The sequence below is a fragment of the Hippocampus guttulatus genome, chromosome 6, assembly GCF_054856545.1.
Source record: "Hippocampus guttulatus isolate MCC_2025c chromosome 6, RoL_Hgut_1.0, whole genome shotgun sequence".
Classification (NCBI taxonomy): domain Eukaryota; kingdom Metazoa; phylum Chordata; class Actinopteri; order Syngnathiformes; family Syngnathidae; genus Hippocampus; species Hippocampus guttulatus.
In genome coordinates, this window is record NC_141266.1 from 16,799,788 (window position 1) to 16,813,458 (window position 13,671).

General features: G+C 42.0%; 4 protein-coding genes across 7 annotated transcripts in view; 2 read left to right on the forward strand and 2 right to left on the reverse strand.

The window, feature by feature from the left end:
* The window catches only part of LOC147203801 (uncharacterized), a 26,699-nt gene extending 20,865 nt beyond the window's left edge, over positions 1 to 5,834 (forward strand). Inside the window, exons 7-11 of the transcript XR_015101195.1 lie at positions 45 to 1,673; positions 1,749 to 1,899; positions 2,044 to 2,246; positions 2,430 to 2,497; positions 4,251 to 5,834. The gene's annotated coding sequence lies outside the window, so the exon portion shown is untranslated. The remainder of the gene's footprint in view (positions 1 to 44; positions 1,674 to 1,748; positions 1,900 to 2,043; positions 2,247 to 2,429; positions 2,498 to 4,250) is intronic.
* Positions 1 to 8,039, reverse strand: part of LOC147203802 (ATP-dependent translocase ABCB1-like) — a 12,288-nt gene extending 4,249 nt beyond the window's left edge. Inside the window, exons 1-21 of one of the 3 annotated variants that reach the window (XM_086113721.1) lie at positions 7,948 to 8,039; positions 5,919 to 5,990; positions 5,729 to 5,804; positions 5,480 to 5,642; positions 5,367 to 5,403; positions 5,109 to 5,300; positions 4,408 to 4,579; positions 4,221 to 4,345; positions 3,610 to 3,781; positions 3,403 to 3,516; positions 2,771 to 2,881; positions 2,572 to 2,697; positions 2,271 to 2,474; positions 2,030 to 2,200; positions 1,755 to 1,916; positions 1,452 to 1,640; positions 1,233 to 1,379; positions 1,040 to 1,144; positions 479 to 556; positions 297 to 380; positions 7 to 210 (exon numbers count right to left, since the gene is read on the reverse strand). In XM_086113721.1, coding sequence (XP_085969847.1) covers positions 7 to 210; positions 297 to 380; positions 479 to 556; positions 1,040 to 1,144; positions 1,233 to 1,379; positions 1,452 to 1,640; positions 1,755 to 1,916; positions 2,030 to 2,200; positions 2,271 to 2,474; positions 2,572 to 2,697; positions 2,771 to 2,881; positions 3,403 to 3,516; positions 3,610 to 3,781; positions 4,221 to 4,345; positions 4,408 to 4,579; positions 5,109 to 5,300; positions 5,367 to 5,403; positions 5,480 to 5,642; positions 5,729 to 5,804; positions 5,919 to 5,990; positions 7,948 to 7,988 — 2,745 coding nt within the window. In that variant the 5' untranslated portion in view covers positions 7,989 to 8,039. Of the gene's footprint in view, positions 1 to 6; positions 211 to 296; positions 381 to 478; positions 557 to 1,039; positions 1,145 to 1,232; positions 1,641 to 1,754; positions 1,917 to 2,029; positions 2,201 to 2,270; positions 2,475 to 2,571; positions 2,698 to 2,770; positions 2,882 to 3,402; positions 3,517 to 3,609; positions 3,782 to 4,220; positions 4,346 to 4,407; positions 4,580 to 5,108; positions 5,301 to 5,366; positions 5,404 to 5,479; positions 5,643 to 5,728; positions 5,805 to 5,918; positions 5,991 to 7,947 lie in introns of all 3 variants that reach the window. The other 2 variants (XM_086113720.1, XM_086113722.1) reach the window with 2 other exon arrangements.
* rundc3b (RUN domain containing 3b) overlaps positions 6,599 to 13,671 on the forward strand; it is a 24,452-nt gene continuing 17,379 nt past the window's right edge. The window contains exons 1-2 of the mRNA XM_086113739.1: positions 6,599 to 6,696; positions 8,536 to 8,656. The gene's annotated coding sequence lies outside the window, so the exon portion shown is untranslated. The remainder of the gene's footprint in view (positions 6,697 to 8,535; positions 8,657 to 13,671) is intronic.
* LOC147203804 (ATP-dependent translocase ABCB1-like) overlaps positions 8,658 to 13,671 on the reverse strand; it is an 11,532-nt gene continuing 6,518 nt past the window's right edge. For both annotated transcript variants that reach the window (XM_086113723.1, XM_086113724.1), the window contains 8 exons: positions 13,452 to 13,655; positions 13,043 to 13,143; positions 12,810 to 12,950; positions 12,160 to 12,316; positions 11,860 to 12,057; positions 11,105 to 11,311; positions 10,229 to 10,375; positions 8,658 to 10,128 (listed from right to left, as the gene is read on the reverse strand). In XM_086113723.1, the coding sequence (XP_085969849.1) occupies positions 9,922 to 10,128; positions 10,229 to 10,375; positions 11,105 to 11,311; positions 11,860 to 12,057; positions 12,160 to 12,316; positions 12,810 to 12,950; positions 13,043 to 13,143; positions 13,452 to 13,655 (1,362 nt within the window). In that variant the 3' untranslated portion in view covers positions 8,658 to 9,921. The remainder of the gene's footprint in view (positions 10,129 to 10,228; positions 10,376 to 11,104; positions 11,312 to 11,859; positions 12,058 to 12,159; positions 12,317 to 12,809; positions 12,951 to 13,042; positions 13,144 to 13,451; positions 13,656 to 13,671) is intronic.

Here is a 13,671-nt window from a genome sequence, read left to right on the forward strand (position 1 = left end):
GCTTACCTGTCCAGCCTTCTCCAACTCCTTCTTGTCCTTGGCAGCTTGCCCAGCTAGCAACTCCATCTCCACAGTTCCAGCTACCGCCAAGATTGGCACCAACACCAGTACGAGCAGGGTCAGCTCCCAGCCGTACACGAAGGCAAGAATCACAGCGGTGCCTAAATTGGCAATATTCTGCACCAGGGTGGCCAGGCGTAGTCCCGTAACCTGAGAGGAGGTGAAAGGTTTGGTGGAAATAGATAGAACGTTGTGTGTATACGTGTGTAGTGGCAAGACACGGAAAAATGCCTTACCCCTTGTACTTGAGCAGCATCTGAGGCCAGCCTTGTTGTGAGGGTTCCAACACTGTTTTTGTGGTCATCAAACCAGCCGAGGTCCTAGAATGTAATTCCTTTTCAAATTAAGAAATACTGACAGAGAAATGCCAGCCTTGGTGAACGGCAAACCCGAAAAGCCTTTTTTTTTTTAAACTTACCTGCCTCATCAAAGCCTTGAAAGCTGCAAGTCTCAGTTTTAATGTCAGGATCTCTCCAGATTTTCCAAAACAGTAACCCTGTAAAAAGTGACGGATACAAACACGGTTGGACGTTGACACGAATTCAAGTGACTGACACCTTCCCTCTGCAACCATTGTCATAGTAAGATCGTTATCAGTGCCGATGCCCCTTGTCTGTAGACTGTACTCAAACTCCTAATCATGCTCCAAATATTACAACCCTATCGGAGCCATATCGGGTGGGCAACAGGATATATTTTTCTTCCTCATAGTGTCACTTCCAAATCACATTTCAACCAAGTGACTTATTTTGAATTTGCCTTAGCTAACTTGTGGACAAGCAAAACTGTCACAAGCTTGCGCTATGGTAGCCTGTAAGTGCTAAAATACCATTCAAAACACCCAGGGCAATGGTTCGTGCTACTACTCGGCAAAAAGATAAGAGAAACGCGTGAGTTGCACTAAACACTAAAAATACCAGCCCAAAAAAATATTTTTTAAATGTGCATGCAGCATGTGTGAACGTGAACGTATGCCTACCTGGAGAAACATGGTGAAAAAAATGACAATTCCAATAGTTGCAAACATGAGGCAGAGGAATTCAGTTTCTTTTCTAATCATATCTTGATCAGTCTCAGCCATCACCTGGAAGTTTGAAAGAGAAAGCTGATGATCTTATTTTGGCTCCAGGAAAAAAAAATGTGACCCCCACCGGACATAAATTGTAACCTACAGCAATGTACTTTGAAAGGATGACGGCGAACAGAGGATGTAATAATCCATTGATGGCAGCGAAGATGATCCCCATCAAAATGTAAGGCCACTCGGGAAGGTTGAAATGCAGAATTTTGAGTAACGACACGGGTGGAACACTTTCATCCTTTAGAAAGGAGGAGAGAAACGCTGAATTGCGCCTTGCTTTATTGTCCAAAGTCAAGTCAACCAATCTCACCTCTGTCTTGTTTTTGGCATCCAGCAATGTTTCTCTCTCTTCTTTCTTTCCCTCGAAACCAGCGGAGGAAAACCCTCTTGTCGACTTCCTCCTTTTCAGGGAAGATTCATCGTTGAGCATTTCGGTTATCGGGCTCTTTTCATTCTGCTCACTATTCCGCTGCTCATCAACTTTGGCTTTCTGGAAGGTCTGCAAGATAGAGAGGGAGAAACCACCACATGGGTATACTGTATATTGTTGGAATATTCAATGAATTTCCCCCAAATGTGTAAATAAAATGTGCTTTTTTTATGACAGCGTTACCTGCATGGTGACAAGGGTATGATACACACTCTGTTTTTCCATCAACTGGCTATGAGTCCCCAACTCTACAACCTCTCCATTTTGGAAGCCAGCGATGATGTCGGCGTTCCTGATCGTTGAGAGGCGATGGGCCACAATTATGGTGGTACGACCCAGTCTGACCTGAACAAATGATAAAATTGTTATAAGGGCAAATAACTTTTAGAGAAAGATTCAACTGGTACGAAATAATTCTACAATATGCGTTCCGACTGAATCTGGGCCTGCGTTTGCACCTTGTCGAGCGCAGCCTGCACGACAGTCTCGCTCTCGGCGTCAAGGGCGGATGTTGCTTCATCCAGCAGAAGGATTTTGGGGTTACGTACGAGCGCTCGAGCGATTGCAATTCTCTGCTTCTGTCCTCCACTCATCTGAGTCCCTCGGTCCCCAACCAGCGTCTCGAACCTCTGCTCGACAACAACACTCTCATCATTGGCAAGAAAAAAAAATCAGGTGAAGTCATGAATAAAGTCATACTTCGGGAAGGTTCATGATGAAGTCGTAAGCGTTGGCCTCCTTGGCAGCTTGCTCAATCTCGTTCTGCGTCACGTCACTTCGGCCATATCGGATGTTCTGAGCGATGGTGGTTGCAAATAAGACGGGCTCCTGACTCACCACTCCAATCATCTTTCGCAGGTGGCGGATATTGAGTGAACGGATGTCATGGCCATCAACGGAAACCTTCAAAAGGGGGATATACAAAGGTATTCTTTTTAAATTGTCTTGGTGGTTATGAAAGGTTGAATGAGATATTACGTTTTTACAAATATGCACGTACGGATCCCTGCTGGGGATCGTAGAACCTCTGCAACAGCTGGATGGTGGTGCTTTTCCCGCAGCCGCTGCTTCCCACTAACGCAATGGTCTGCCCACTCTTCACACTCAGAGACATGTTGTTTAATACCTGCAAATCACGGAGCAATCATGCAAAGTTCTTTTTTTCTGTTAGATGAAGTTAAACAGTATGGTGAGCTTACTTGAACTTCTGGCCTTGAAGGGTAGTTAAAGTAGATGTTCTTGAACTCAATGTTTCCACTGATCGAGTCAGGCTTGAAGCCGCTCTCTGAGTAGCTGTCAATACTCGGTTCCTGTCAAGGAACATTTCCTTTTGAGTTCAGTCGTGGTTCAAAATATGGTCAGAGTGGGACAAAGAAAGAAATATAACTCGCTACACGGGGGGTCGGCAACCCCGTGGCTCTTGAATCCCCTCCGCTGCGGCTCCCAGTAGCTTTAAGAAGTAAATGTTCTTTATCTTTGTCAATTGAATGCCATTCCAAATGTAAAGATTACGGTGGACCGTGAAAATTTGCTCAAAGTATGGATCATAATGACCATTTACAGTACATATACATGGACCACCAGCTTGAATGCTGAATCGTACATCAATGCGGCAGCCATACTGGATGTGGCAAAGTGAAGCGATTTGTGAAGATTACCTGTTCATTTGCTGCTTGGAGATTTATCAACGGTTATACACTCAAAACCCCAAACTCATGGGATGAAAGCCTTTAACTTGTATCTTGCCATTGTACCGCCATTTTTACAAATGCAATTTGAAGATTTTGTAGTTAACTCTGAACGTAGGAAGAGAAAATAGTGTTCTCCTTACGTTGTCAATGATTTGGTACACTTGGTGTGCAGCTCCTCGGGCACTGGAAAAGGACTGGATGTTTGGTGAGGTCTGGCCCAACGCGATTGCACCAAAAATCAAAGCGAATAAAACCTCAAGAAAAAAACATTATTGTCAGCAATAAAAATGAGAGTTGAGGGCTAGTGCATTGTCATAAAATTCACATTTCTCTCAATGTCTGCTCACTGTGAGTACAGTTCCAGTCGTGTACTCCTGACTCAGAACGAGCACACTCCCGTACCAGAAGGCCAGCGCGTAAGACAGGAAGATCATCATGAAAGTGAAACCCATAGCAGTGTTGGAACTTATCGCCTTCTTTATTCCCATGTTCTTAGCCTCCTCCAAGTTTTTATGATACCTGTTTGACAAGACAAAAATCAAAGAAAAAAATCGATCTCTTTGCTTGATATGCGGTGACGATACACTGCTCATCACCAAAAGAATACACAATATGGCGAGTTCAGCAAGGCGGTGACCGTGTCATGCTTTTGATGTTATTTTTCTTCAGCTGAGGGCAGGAATTATAAACACTCCAAAAAAAAAGCAGTCTGTGTTAGCACAAAACCTTCAGGCTTCTGTTCGGAAGCTGATGATGTCAGGAAAAGTCGACTAGAACATCAGAACTTTTTTTTTTTCAGGGTTAATCAGAGGCACTTCAAATTGTAAGATCCAAAATGCAACGCTGTCATTCGCTTTTGAGAATTAATGGTCAATGATTTGTAAAAAGCAGCACACCCATCGACAAGCACAGCTGTAGCTTGATGTGCCCCATGTCGGGTACAACATCTTGCGCAAACCTTTGTATCTCTCTCTTCTGACCGCTGAAGGCAAACACAGTCCTGATGGCAGAAAGCACCTCCTCCGCCACCGCACCCGCTTTGGCATAAGCGGCCTGTTCTTTGGCAGTGAAGGACGTCACCACCTAAGGGGAGACGTAGCAGCTTAGCAAGAAGAGCTTTGTTTTCAGGATGAAGGCAAGTTTACCTTACTGAATATGCCAGCTGACAGGCCCAGCAACGGGCAGACAGCCAGGACGACCAGAGCGAGCTTCCATCCTATGCTTAAGCCAACCACTAAAGATCCAATGAAGGTGGAAAGCGACTGGATCAACATCCCCATTTTGTCTCCAATACCCTCTTGGATCTTATAGATGTCACTGCCCAGACAAATGAATGATAAAGAATGATTTTAAGTCACTACAATATCTGCCACATCGTAGAACTGACGATTTTTCAGGCCCTGTGGAGCAGAGAATCTACTTCAAAAAAAAAAAAATTGAGGTAGATTGATGAAAGAGCCACTAAACAACACTTTCAGATACCAATGGTGATGCCTCAAGTCATTTTACATGGCTAAAGCTACAAGTGCTTAGACAAAGGAGATGTGCCTATCTTGACCAACGTAGTGCAGCTTTGTTCACCTTTTTTTTGCCCTGAGTGTTTAGAAAAATATGGTTTAACCATGGCTTGGAAATGGCATATTTCCACAAAGTTGTGGGTAGGGAAACCCAGTTAGCCGTTGTCAATTTCCAATTTGTTCCAATTCAGAACACTTTGCACAGACACATTTTGGGAAACAGGCAGCTTACCCATGGCCTACTTGGTAGTTTAATTTCAATTCCAAGCCACATTTTGCATAATATGTCCCCTTTAAGCAGAACAGAATATGTCAATTACGTTACTCACTCAACAAGACGAGTGTTGAGTGTTCCCGTCTCGTTGACATCAAACCAGCCGATGTCCTGTCGCATGATACTGTGGAAAAAACGCCTGCGGATGCGTTTGACTTGTCGCACGGCAGCCAGTGTAAAAAAAGCAACCTGCATGTAGGCCGCCACAAACACCAAGATGGCTGTGATGGTGAAGTAAATAGAAAAGCTGGAAAGGAAAAACAAATTGTCAAATGTGTCCCACTGAGTGTTGCATCGACTTCTTGTTTCTTACCCGGCCATGTCATCCTGCAAGGTGCTGTTGGTGGAAACTGAAAATAGAGACGACAAGGTGTAACATTCGTCGTTAAGTTCGGTTACTATTTGCGACCGTCTCTGTGAACTTACTGAAGTATTGAGTATTGTTTTTAGACATTGCTGAGGACTGTATAAATCTGTCCGCCATATGCCCAAATACAACACACATGAGGGGGAACACCAGCCCATGGGCCACCGACATCACCGTCCCAAAGACGATTAGTATGACATCTATGCCATCTGCAAACCTGAACTGTGCTCATGGAACCAAACAGTAATCGTCAGTATTAATCTTACAACACTTTAAATAAAAAATAATAATACAGATGGACAACATACCAGTTCAATGGGGCCCACAGTGACAATTTTCCCCTCTTTTTCTTTCTTCTTTCCGCTTCCTGCTTTATTGTACTCACTTGGACAAAAATAAAGACATATTAAAGAACTCCTGTGTTTCAGTGATTTACAGTTTGCCTCTTTACTCTGAAACCAAATTCCAGTGGGTTGTTAAAGAGCTCCAGAATATTACCTTGAGTAAATATCCGTATTGTGATCACGGCTGTGCTTTTGCAACTGGTCTGTTTCAATCATTGTCTGGGGTCTGTCAGAGGAAGATGGATGATCCATTATTTTGGTTTACAAGATTTTTCGATCAATTAAAAAAAGCAATTGACCAATTTACCATTTTGCTGAAAATGAAGCTGTGCCAAAAGATTTACAGGTGAAGTCAGGCAATTGACTTGACCTTTTTAGTACACTCTTCAGTCTAAAGTACAGTATTTGATTCTCGCACAGAGATACTATTTAACAGAAAGCGAAGGTGAGTGCAAGGGTCCACTTGGCAAAACATCACCACGAAGGAAACTCGAAATTTGATCCTATCCATGTGCTCCAAAATTAGGCTGTATCCATCAATATACATGCTACAAATTCAGATCATCTTTTCTTTTGGTTTTGCAACAATTTAAATGTGGCCACCTCTGTGAAAACGTAAGATAATTTTTAGGATATTTAATTGTTGGTCCACGTTGAAAATGATGTATTATAATTACAAAAAAATATATATATATAATCCTCTATCCTCTGTGTGTGTGTGTGTGTGTGTGTGTGTGTGTGTGTGTGTGTGTGTATATATATATATATATATATATATATAAAATCCTCTATAAAACCTGTCCTTTTCGATTTGGCCAGTAGATGGCGGTGTAAGGCAACCTTAAACCTCAGGCATAGCTTGCCTTACTGCGCATGCGTTGGCGTTCTCTACTCACTCCAGATTGATTCGATTCTGCCATCCTTTCGTCCAGGTATTAACACGTTAACGTTATTTTTTAATGTATTTATTTATTACGCTTAACTATAGTACTGGCTTGTTTGTATTACTGTAGTAAACAGATTTAGGTTCCTAGTTGAATGTGCAACTTTAGAAACGTTTTCGTCTTTCTGAAGTATTTGCTCGTTGCTAATAAGCACAACACCTGTTCGCAGTCTGTTTTTTTAAATTAATATTTATTATTTCCGTGCTAATCCCGACAGTTCCACCAGGTGCAAACTAACATTTAGCCTCTTCCTGTAATGGTCTTTGTTGTTGTCTTCCGTATCATCACTTCATTTCGCAATGAAATGACTTCAACAATATAAAATTAGCTTAATCTCGTTTAGTCATCATGAGCGTTTCAAGATTATTTCAACCACGGAGCTAGCCTAGATTTAACCATGTACTTCCTCGTCGGAGCACGTTTAACTCTACTATACTATTAGATCATTTTAAAACCACCACTTCATACAAAGCGTTGTACATGAAGCAAAAATGACTTATAGGTCAACAAAGTCGGTTAAAACGTCAAATACATAAAACCAGTAAAAAGCACAAAACACTAAAACAAAAAGTCTTATCCTGAGACAAAACAACAACCCTCCTGAAGATACCGAAACCTCAGTCCAGTGTATATTTCTAAGACACACCCGCCCCCTAAAAAAGACAATCAGTGATCAATTTATAATACATTCCTTAAAGTATCATTTTGATCATACACTTGGTTTCATATACCAGGGTTTGGGCACTGAACCGAATGGCAGATTTGTTATTGTAAATCAACGTTCGGGAATACTTGAATAAATATGTATGCTGACAACTCTAAATCGGTGTCATGTGGCACAGTTGTTCTATCCTATGTAAAGGCGCTGTCCTATTGTTGAGCGTGACTTAGCAACCGAGCTAACGGAGTAGAAATTCTTCCTGGGTAATCACAAAACTCTTCCTGCCATGTCCTCCAGTTTGGCATTCCGCCCACCTAGTACCAACCACAGTGTTTACAAACCATTTAGCCCCAAAACAGCGACGCAGTACGCTTTCAAAAACCAACAGCCGTGTTTGACCTCTTGGTTCATTTAAACTTCCGTTTAACGTGATATCCGAAGCAACCGGGAGCAAAATTGACTTTTGGCATTGTTCCTCGTGCACCACATTAGAACATGCGGCGTAATTCGATTTCCTGAGCAAATGTTCGCCGGACATTAACGTATTTGAACGATCAAGAACGTCATGTTTGCCATACCTGCACTCCTCAGTTGTGCTCCAACATGATCCTGCTGCCATCAGTTATGATACGCCCTCCATTGGCTGAAAAACAAAAACATAGGCTGCAACCGTGCTGTTTACAAATTCTAGGGGCGGTCCTACACTCCCACACTGGGGCATGACTTGTTCGGGTTTTCACCGATCTGTACTTCACTTGAATATTTATTTTTCCGAAAAATATACCTGTCCTAATGGCTGGCAACCAGGTGTACCCCGCCTGTTGCCCGAAGACAGCTGGGATAGGCTCCAGCGAGGCGACCCTCGTGAGGATAAACAGATCAGATAACGCATGAATGGAAGATATCTGTACAGATATCACCACTAACTGTGTCAGAATTGACTTGTTACTTTTATTTAAACCTTCGCAGATGGCATCACGATGTAAAAATAATAACAAAATAATAAAAATATGTAAATAGAAAGGTAAAGCCTGACGATTGAAATCTTGGGGATTTAGAAGACAAAAACAAGGACACTATCATTAATGATGATGACACAACAGATTTGAAGAAGTAAGATATTCCCCACACATGGCCTATTAAAGAAAATGGTCTGATGTTTTCAGGTCCAGGAATGATTCGTGACAAATACGTTGTCTTGTGCCAGCCCAATTCCACCAATTTCTGGCACTGAACAATTCTACATCTAATCTGGTGGCAGGAGCAAACAACAACAAAACACTCAGGGTAAGTGTGCATTTTTTAATCAGTTTGTGCACAACGTAAGTAAAGCGATATATTGGTCTAAAACACGTGTTCTCAGTGTGCAAGTTATTATTTTTTTAACTCCAAATGATCAGAACAGTTATTTTTACTTAAATATCCGAGTTTCAAAACTCCTGTTTTTTTTTAAACCACAACAAGGCACAAGGCCGTGTGGTTTCAAGTCTGACTGTGCTTACAGGCAGTATTAAGGAGAGTATGTATGAACAGTATTGAATTTTGTTTTCTTCGAAAATAATTATGCTTGTGTTGTTGAGTGTTTGGCCAGTAGATGGCAGTGCAAAATTATGTTGACGTTGTTTTAATCTACGTCCGTTCATCTCCTCAAACTCTCCAAGACTCATTAAATTCTTCCATCGTTTTTATGGAAGTACCGGACTGTAAAAATGCTTTTGTATTACTGTCTCCCACCACTGCACTCAGCATTGTCCATAGCGTAAGTGTGAATGTGAATTTCTGTTCAGATCAACTTTATCTATACAGCATTTCAAAAACAATCACAAATTGAGTGCTGTACACAGATACAAATACGGAAGATACAAAATGATACAGTAAGATAAAAACAAACAAACAAACAAAACATTACAACAGGTCTTAAGGTCTCCAACTGAACATAAAAATGTTCAGTTGGAGACCAAAGGGCAAAGCACAAATTGGGAATGGTACTGTAAGTACTGTAATTGTTGATCACAGTAATTAACAGAATGGTTCACTTCGATATACATTACTGTACCTTGTCTGGTGGTTAATATTGACTATGGCTTCTCCTGTGGCCAGTAGTGATAAACCAACAAGCTGATAACATCCACCCATGAACTTTACTTCTTATCTTTATGACTGTTCAAGAAAGTCAACTCTCCAAGTATATTAGAATCACATTCAACTTCTACAAAGTAATGCTAACTATGTCATACAAGAATACCATATCATTCCACATATACAGATATATATGTATACACACACACACACAGAAAAAAAAATACTGTATATATATTACAATTCTTCAGTAGTACATTTCGAGTGACAGATGTTCCACAGTGTGTCGTTAACGGTAGTTCTAATAAGGTGAAAGGAAACATTTAGGGAACTTGTGTGAGCCTGTCCAGAATAAATGCGTGTAAACCAAAGTTCTCAGTCAGCACTCATGCCAATGCTGAGATGATACATTCAGTCACTCACTACTTCACCAGAAGAATACCAAGTTTTGATTAATAAAAATGGTGATTCACTCATTCCCTCCCAAGGCCCATCTGAGTGGTGACCAGCATGTGGTAGACTCCCTTTTTGGCTAGTAGCTGCTGATGTGTCCCTTGTTCAACCACCACACCACCCTGAAAGACGGCGATACGGTCTGCAGTTTGGATGGTGGACAAACGGTGGGCTACAACAATACACGTCCTGCCCTGGCTAGCTTTGTCCAATGCCTCTTGTACCACCTAGATCGAACACAAGTTGGGAGGACAGAAGTCAATATGGCTAAAACACAAGGTGGTCAAATGTGGAGCAATTCAAGATGAAAAGAAAAAAAAACGGCACCTTCTCACTCTCAGTGTCGAGTGCAGACGTGGCCTCATCCAGAAGCAACAGTTTGGGGTTACGGAGGATCGCTCGGGCTATGGCGATTCGTTGTTTCTGACCACCTGACAGCTGGGTCCCCTTATCGCCTGCCTGAGTGTCATACTTCTGCTCGAGGAAACAACGTCAAAGTCATTGCATGGAATGTTACAATTCAATCGATCAATCAATAAATCAATCAAGGGGAAGCATGTAAAGATTAAAAAGTATTGGGCCTAAAATTGAACCTTGGGGAACCCAACATTCAATTTCATGGACTCTGAAGGAACAAGTATTCAAAGTTACAAAATCACATCTGTCTGTGAGATAGGCATGAAACCAGTTACAAACAGTACCAGAGATGCCAACCAGGTTTTTAAGTCTGTTTAATAAAGCTCTCAGGTCCAGTAGCACCAAGTCTGAGTTTTTTTAATGTCTGCATGGCACTTGGTGTCATTTAAAATCCTTACAAAAGCTGTCTCCGTATTATGGTTCATTTTAAAACCAGACTGATATTTCTCTAAAATATTATTTGTGTGTAGAAAAATTGTTTCATTGGAGAAAAAATAGTTTCTCTAGAATCTTACTTAAAAATGGTAAGTTGGATACAGGGCTGTAATTATTAAAAACCGCTGGGGACCAAGTCAGCTGAGAGACATGCTGTATGCCAAAATAATTACTGAGCATGTCTTCAAGCCATTTTATAAAATTGAAAAGGAAGTGATACTGAATGGGGGTTTTTTTGCCTCGTCATTAAAACTAAAGGCAGAAATCTAATGATAGAACTGTCTCAAAGGTTGAAGTGAGACTAGATGACAGCATGAGTTTTGACCACAGTTGCTTGATAATTGATTTTACCATTGGCAATTTTTCTATGAAGCTGTGAATGTTGGCTTTTTCAGCAGCTGCCTTAATCTCTTCTATGGTTACAGTCCGACTGTTGTCTCCATAAGCGATATTTTCAGCCAAGCTGCAGTCAAAGAGCACAGGCTCCTGGGACACAATGCCTATCTGAGACCTCAGCCAGTGGATGTTCAGCTCTTTCACGCTCTTGGAATCAATCACCTGGAAGAAAAAAAACCCAAAAGCAAAGATGTGAATCAAATGATTGAGGTCAAGTCTCAAGCAGAGCTTAGGTTATGTGGTCCAGGTTTCAAGCAAAACACTCAAGACCCATGTAAGCCTCAAGTGATTTGGACCTCACTTATGATCTAATAGTGGATATTTTTGTCCTTCTGATTTGATGGATAGAAACTATGGAGAATCTTATTTCATCCTCAAATTAGTCCAGTCCTTAGTTCAAATGGCAGTAACTTTCAAGCAAGACTCGCATTATCCGGGCATCCATCCTTCCATCCATTATTAGAACCGCTGATCCAGATCAGAGATCTTGGAACTGTTGTTCCCACAGAGCGCTTGAAGTTAAGACTGAGCAGCAGAAAAAGTAATTCTATGAGGATGAACTCAGAAACAGCGTGAAGTAAATATTGTGGGCCAAGGTCTTACCAGTGAAATGCACTCAATAACTATAAAAACACTCGCCATTAGCTCACATCGAGTAGGTGGAGAGGCAGGATCTAATTGTGTGTTTATATGCGTGTGTCTCTTCTCACCACGTTCCCTTGCGTGGTGTCGTAAAACCTTTCCAGAAGCTGGATGGTGGTGCTTTTTCCGCAGCCGCTGCTTCCTACCAGGGCCAATGTTTCTCCCTTGCTCACTTTCAGGTTCAGCCCTCGAAGGATGGGCACATCAGGGCGCGAGGGGTAGTTAAACTTAACTTCCTCAAAGCGCACATTGCCGTCAAATTTATCCTGGAGATTTAAGAACGAACACGGAAGGGAAATGGATGATCAATCAATATGACTGTGAAGAAAAAAAGGACCGGTAAGCATGTCAGGTTTTGTGTCGCATACCAGTGACTCTCCATCCTCTGACAGATTATCAATAGCAGGCTCTGTGTTCAAAAGCATAACAAGGTGTGCAGCAGACATTTTGGCCTTGGCGTAGTTTGGAGTGAAGGAATTGGCTTCTCCGAGAGCCATGGCGCCATACAGAACTGCTGAAATAACTCTGGGTGAGAGAATGTGAGAATGAATGTTAATTTATTGTGGTCACATACACACTATAAAGAAGCGTATTGAAAATATCTGCACCTTTTTAAAGACAGAATTTTTTTTATAGGGCTCTTGTTACGTTTCAGCAGATGTGCGAGTGGACATATTGTGGTGGCTGCTCGGTGTATGAATTCATTCCAATGATATCAATATTGTTTAGCTTCTTCACTGAGATGAACTTTGAACTCACTGTAAAAGCTGTAATATGAAAGGAGAAGCTCCCCTCGTGTACATCTCACCCGTGTGACCATAAAGCCAATGTTTTGTCATCTGATCACATTGACAATTGCCCTACACGTGCTTTAAACTTGTGGTAAATGATTTAAGTATGTACACCAGTTACAATTATCTGCTGGGTTTTTTCACCGCACTTTATTGTCTGTCAAAGTACAAAAGTGAATGTTGGACTGATCTATGATGACTCGCAACCAGGGAAAGCCGTTACTCACAGGAATACGCCCTCAACATCCATTCGTTTTTGGTCAATGAGCCAAGCTCCAAAGCGGAAACATCCTGCGTAAGCAAAGTAGATCATAGCCTGAGAAAATGCGAAGGTAAAACCGTAGACGTGAGCCTTTTTCTGAGAGTTCCTGAAAAGAAAGAAACGCAAACATTAATGAGACCAAGAGCACTGAGTTCCAAATGAATTCTTTTTGGAGAGGACATTAAAGGTCTGTTGTACTTGTATGGAACGATGAGGTTTTCATGATACAGAGACTCAAACTTGGGTTCTCTGGTCAGAGATGCAACGGTACGAATATTCTCAATGGCTTCTGTGGCAATCTGAGGAGACGGGATGAAATACCGCAGGGTCAGGCTTGGAGGGACTGCATGACGATGACAAACCGTTGCATACTGGGATAAATATATTGGTCAACACATTCTAAAATTCATAGGCGTGAATAATGGTTGCTGCGGTCCACCATTTAACTTTTTCAAGACTCTTTAACCACACTGCCAGAGCAATTATTTGTCACTTCTACATCTTTGTTTGCCCCCCCCCCCCCCCCCGCCCGCCCCACCAATCCAAAACGAGCTCTTTTGAGCAACGGCTGATTTGGTGATGCTTGCATTCCTAGAGTGTCATTCACCTTTCCAGCCTTCTCCAGCTCTTTCTTGTCCTGAGCAGCTTGCCCACCTAGCAACTGCATCTGCACAGTTCCTGCTACTGCCATGACGGGAACCACTGACAATATGAGCAGGGTCAGCTCCCAGCCGTACACGAAGGCAAGAATCAGAGCGGTACCCATATTGGCTACGTTCTGGACCAGTGTGGCCAGACGTACTCCCGTAGCCTGACCAAAAGGGGAA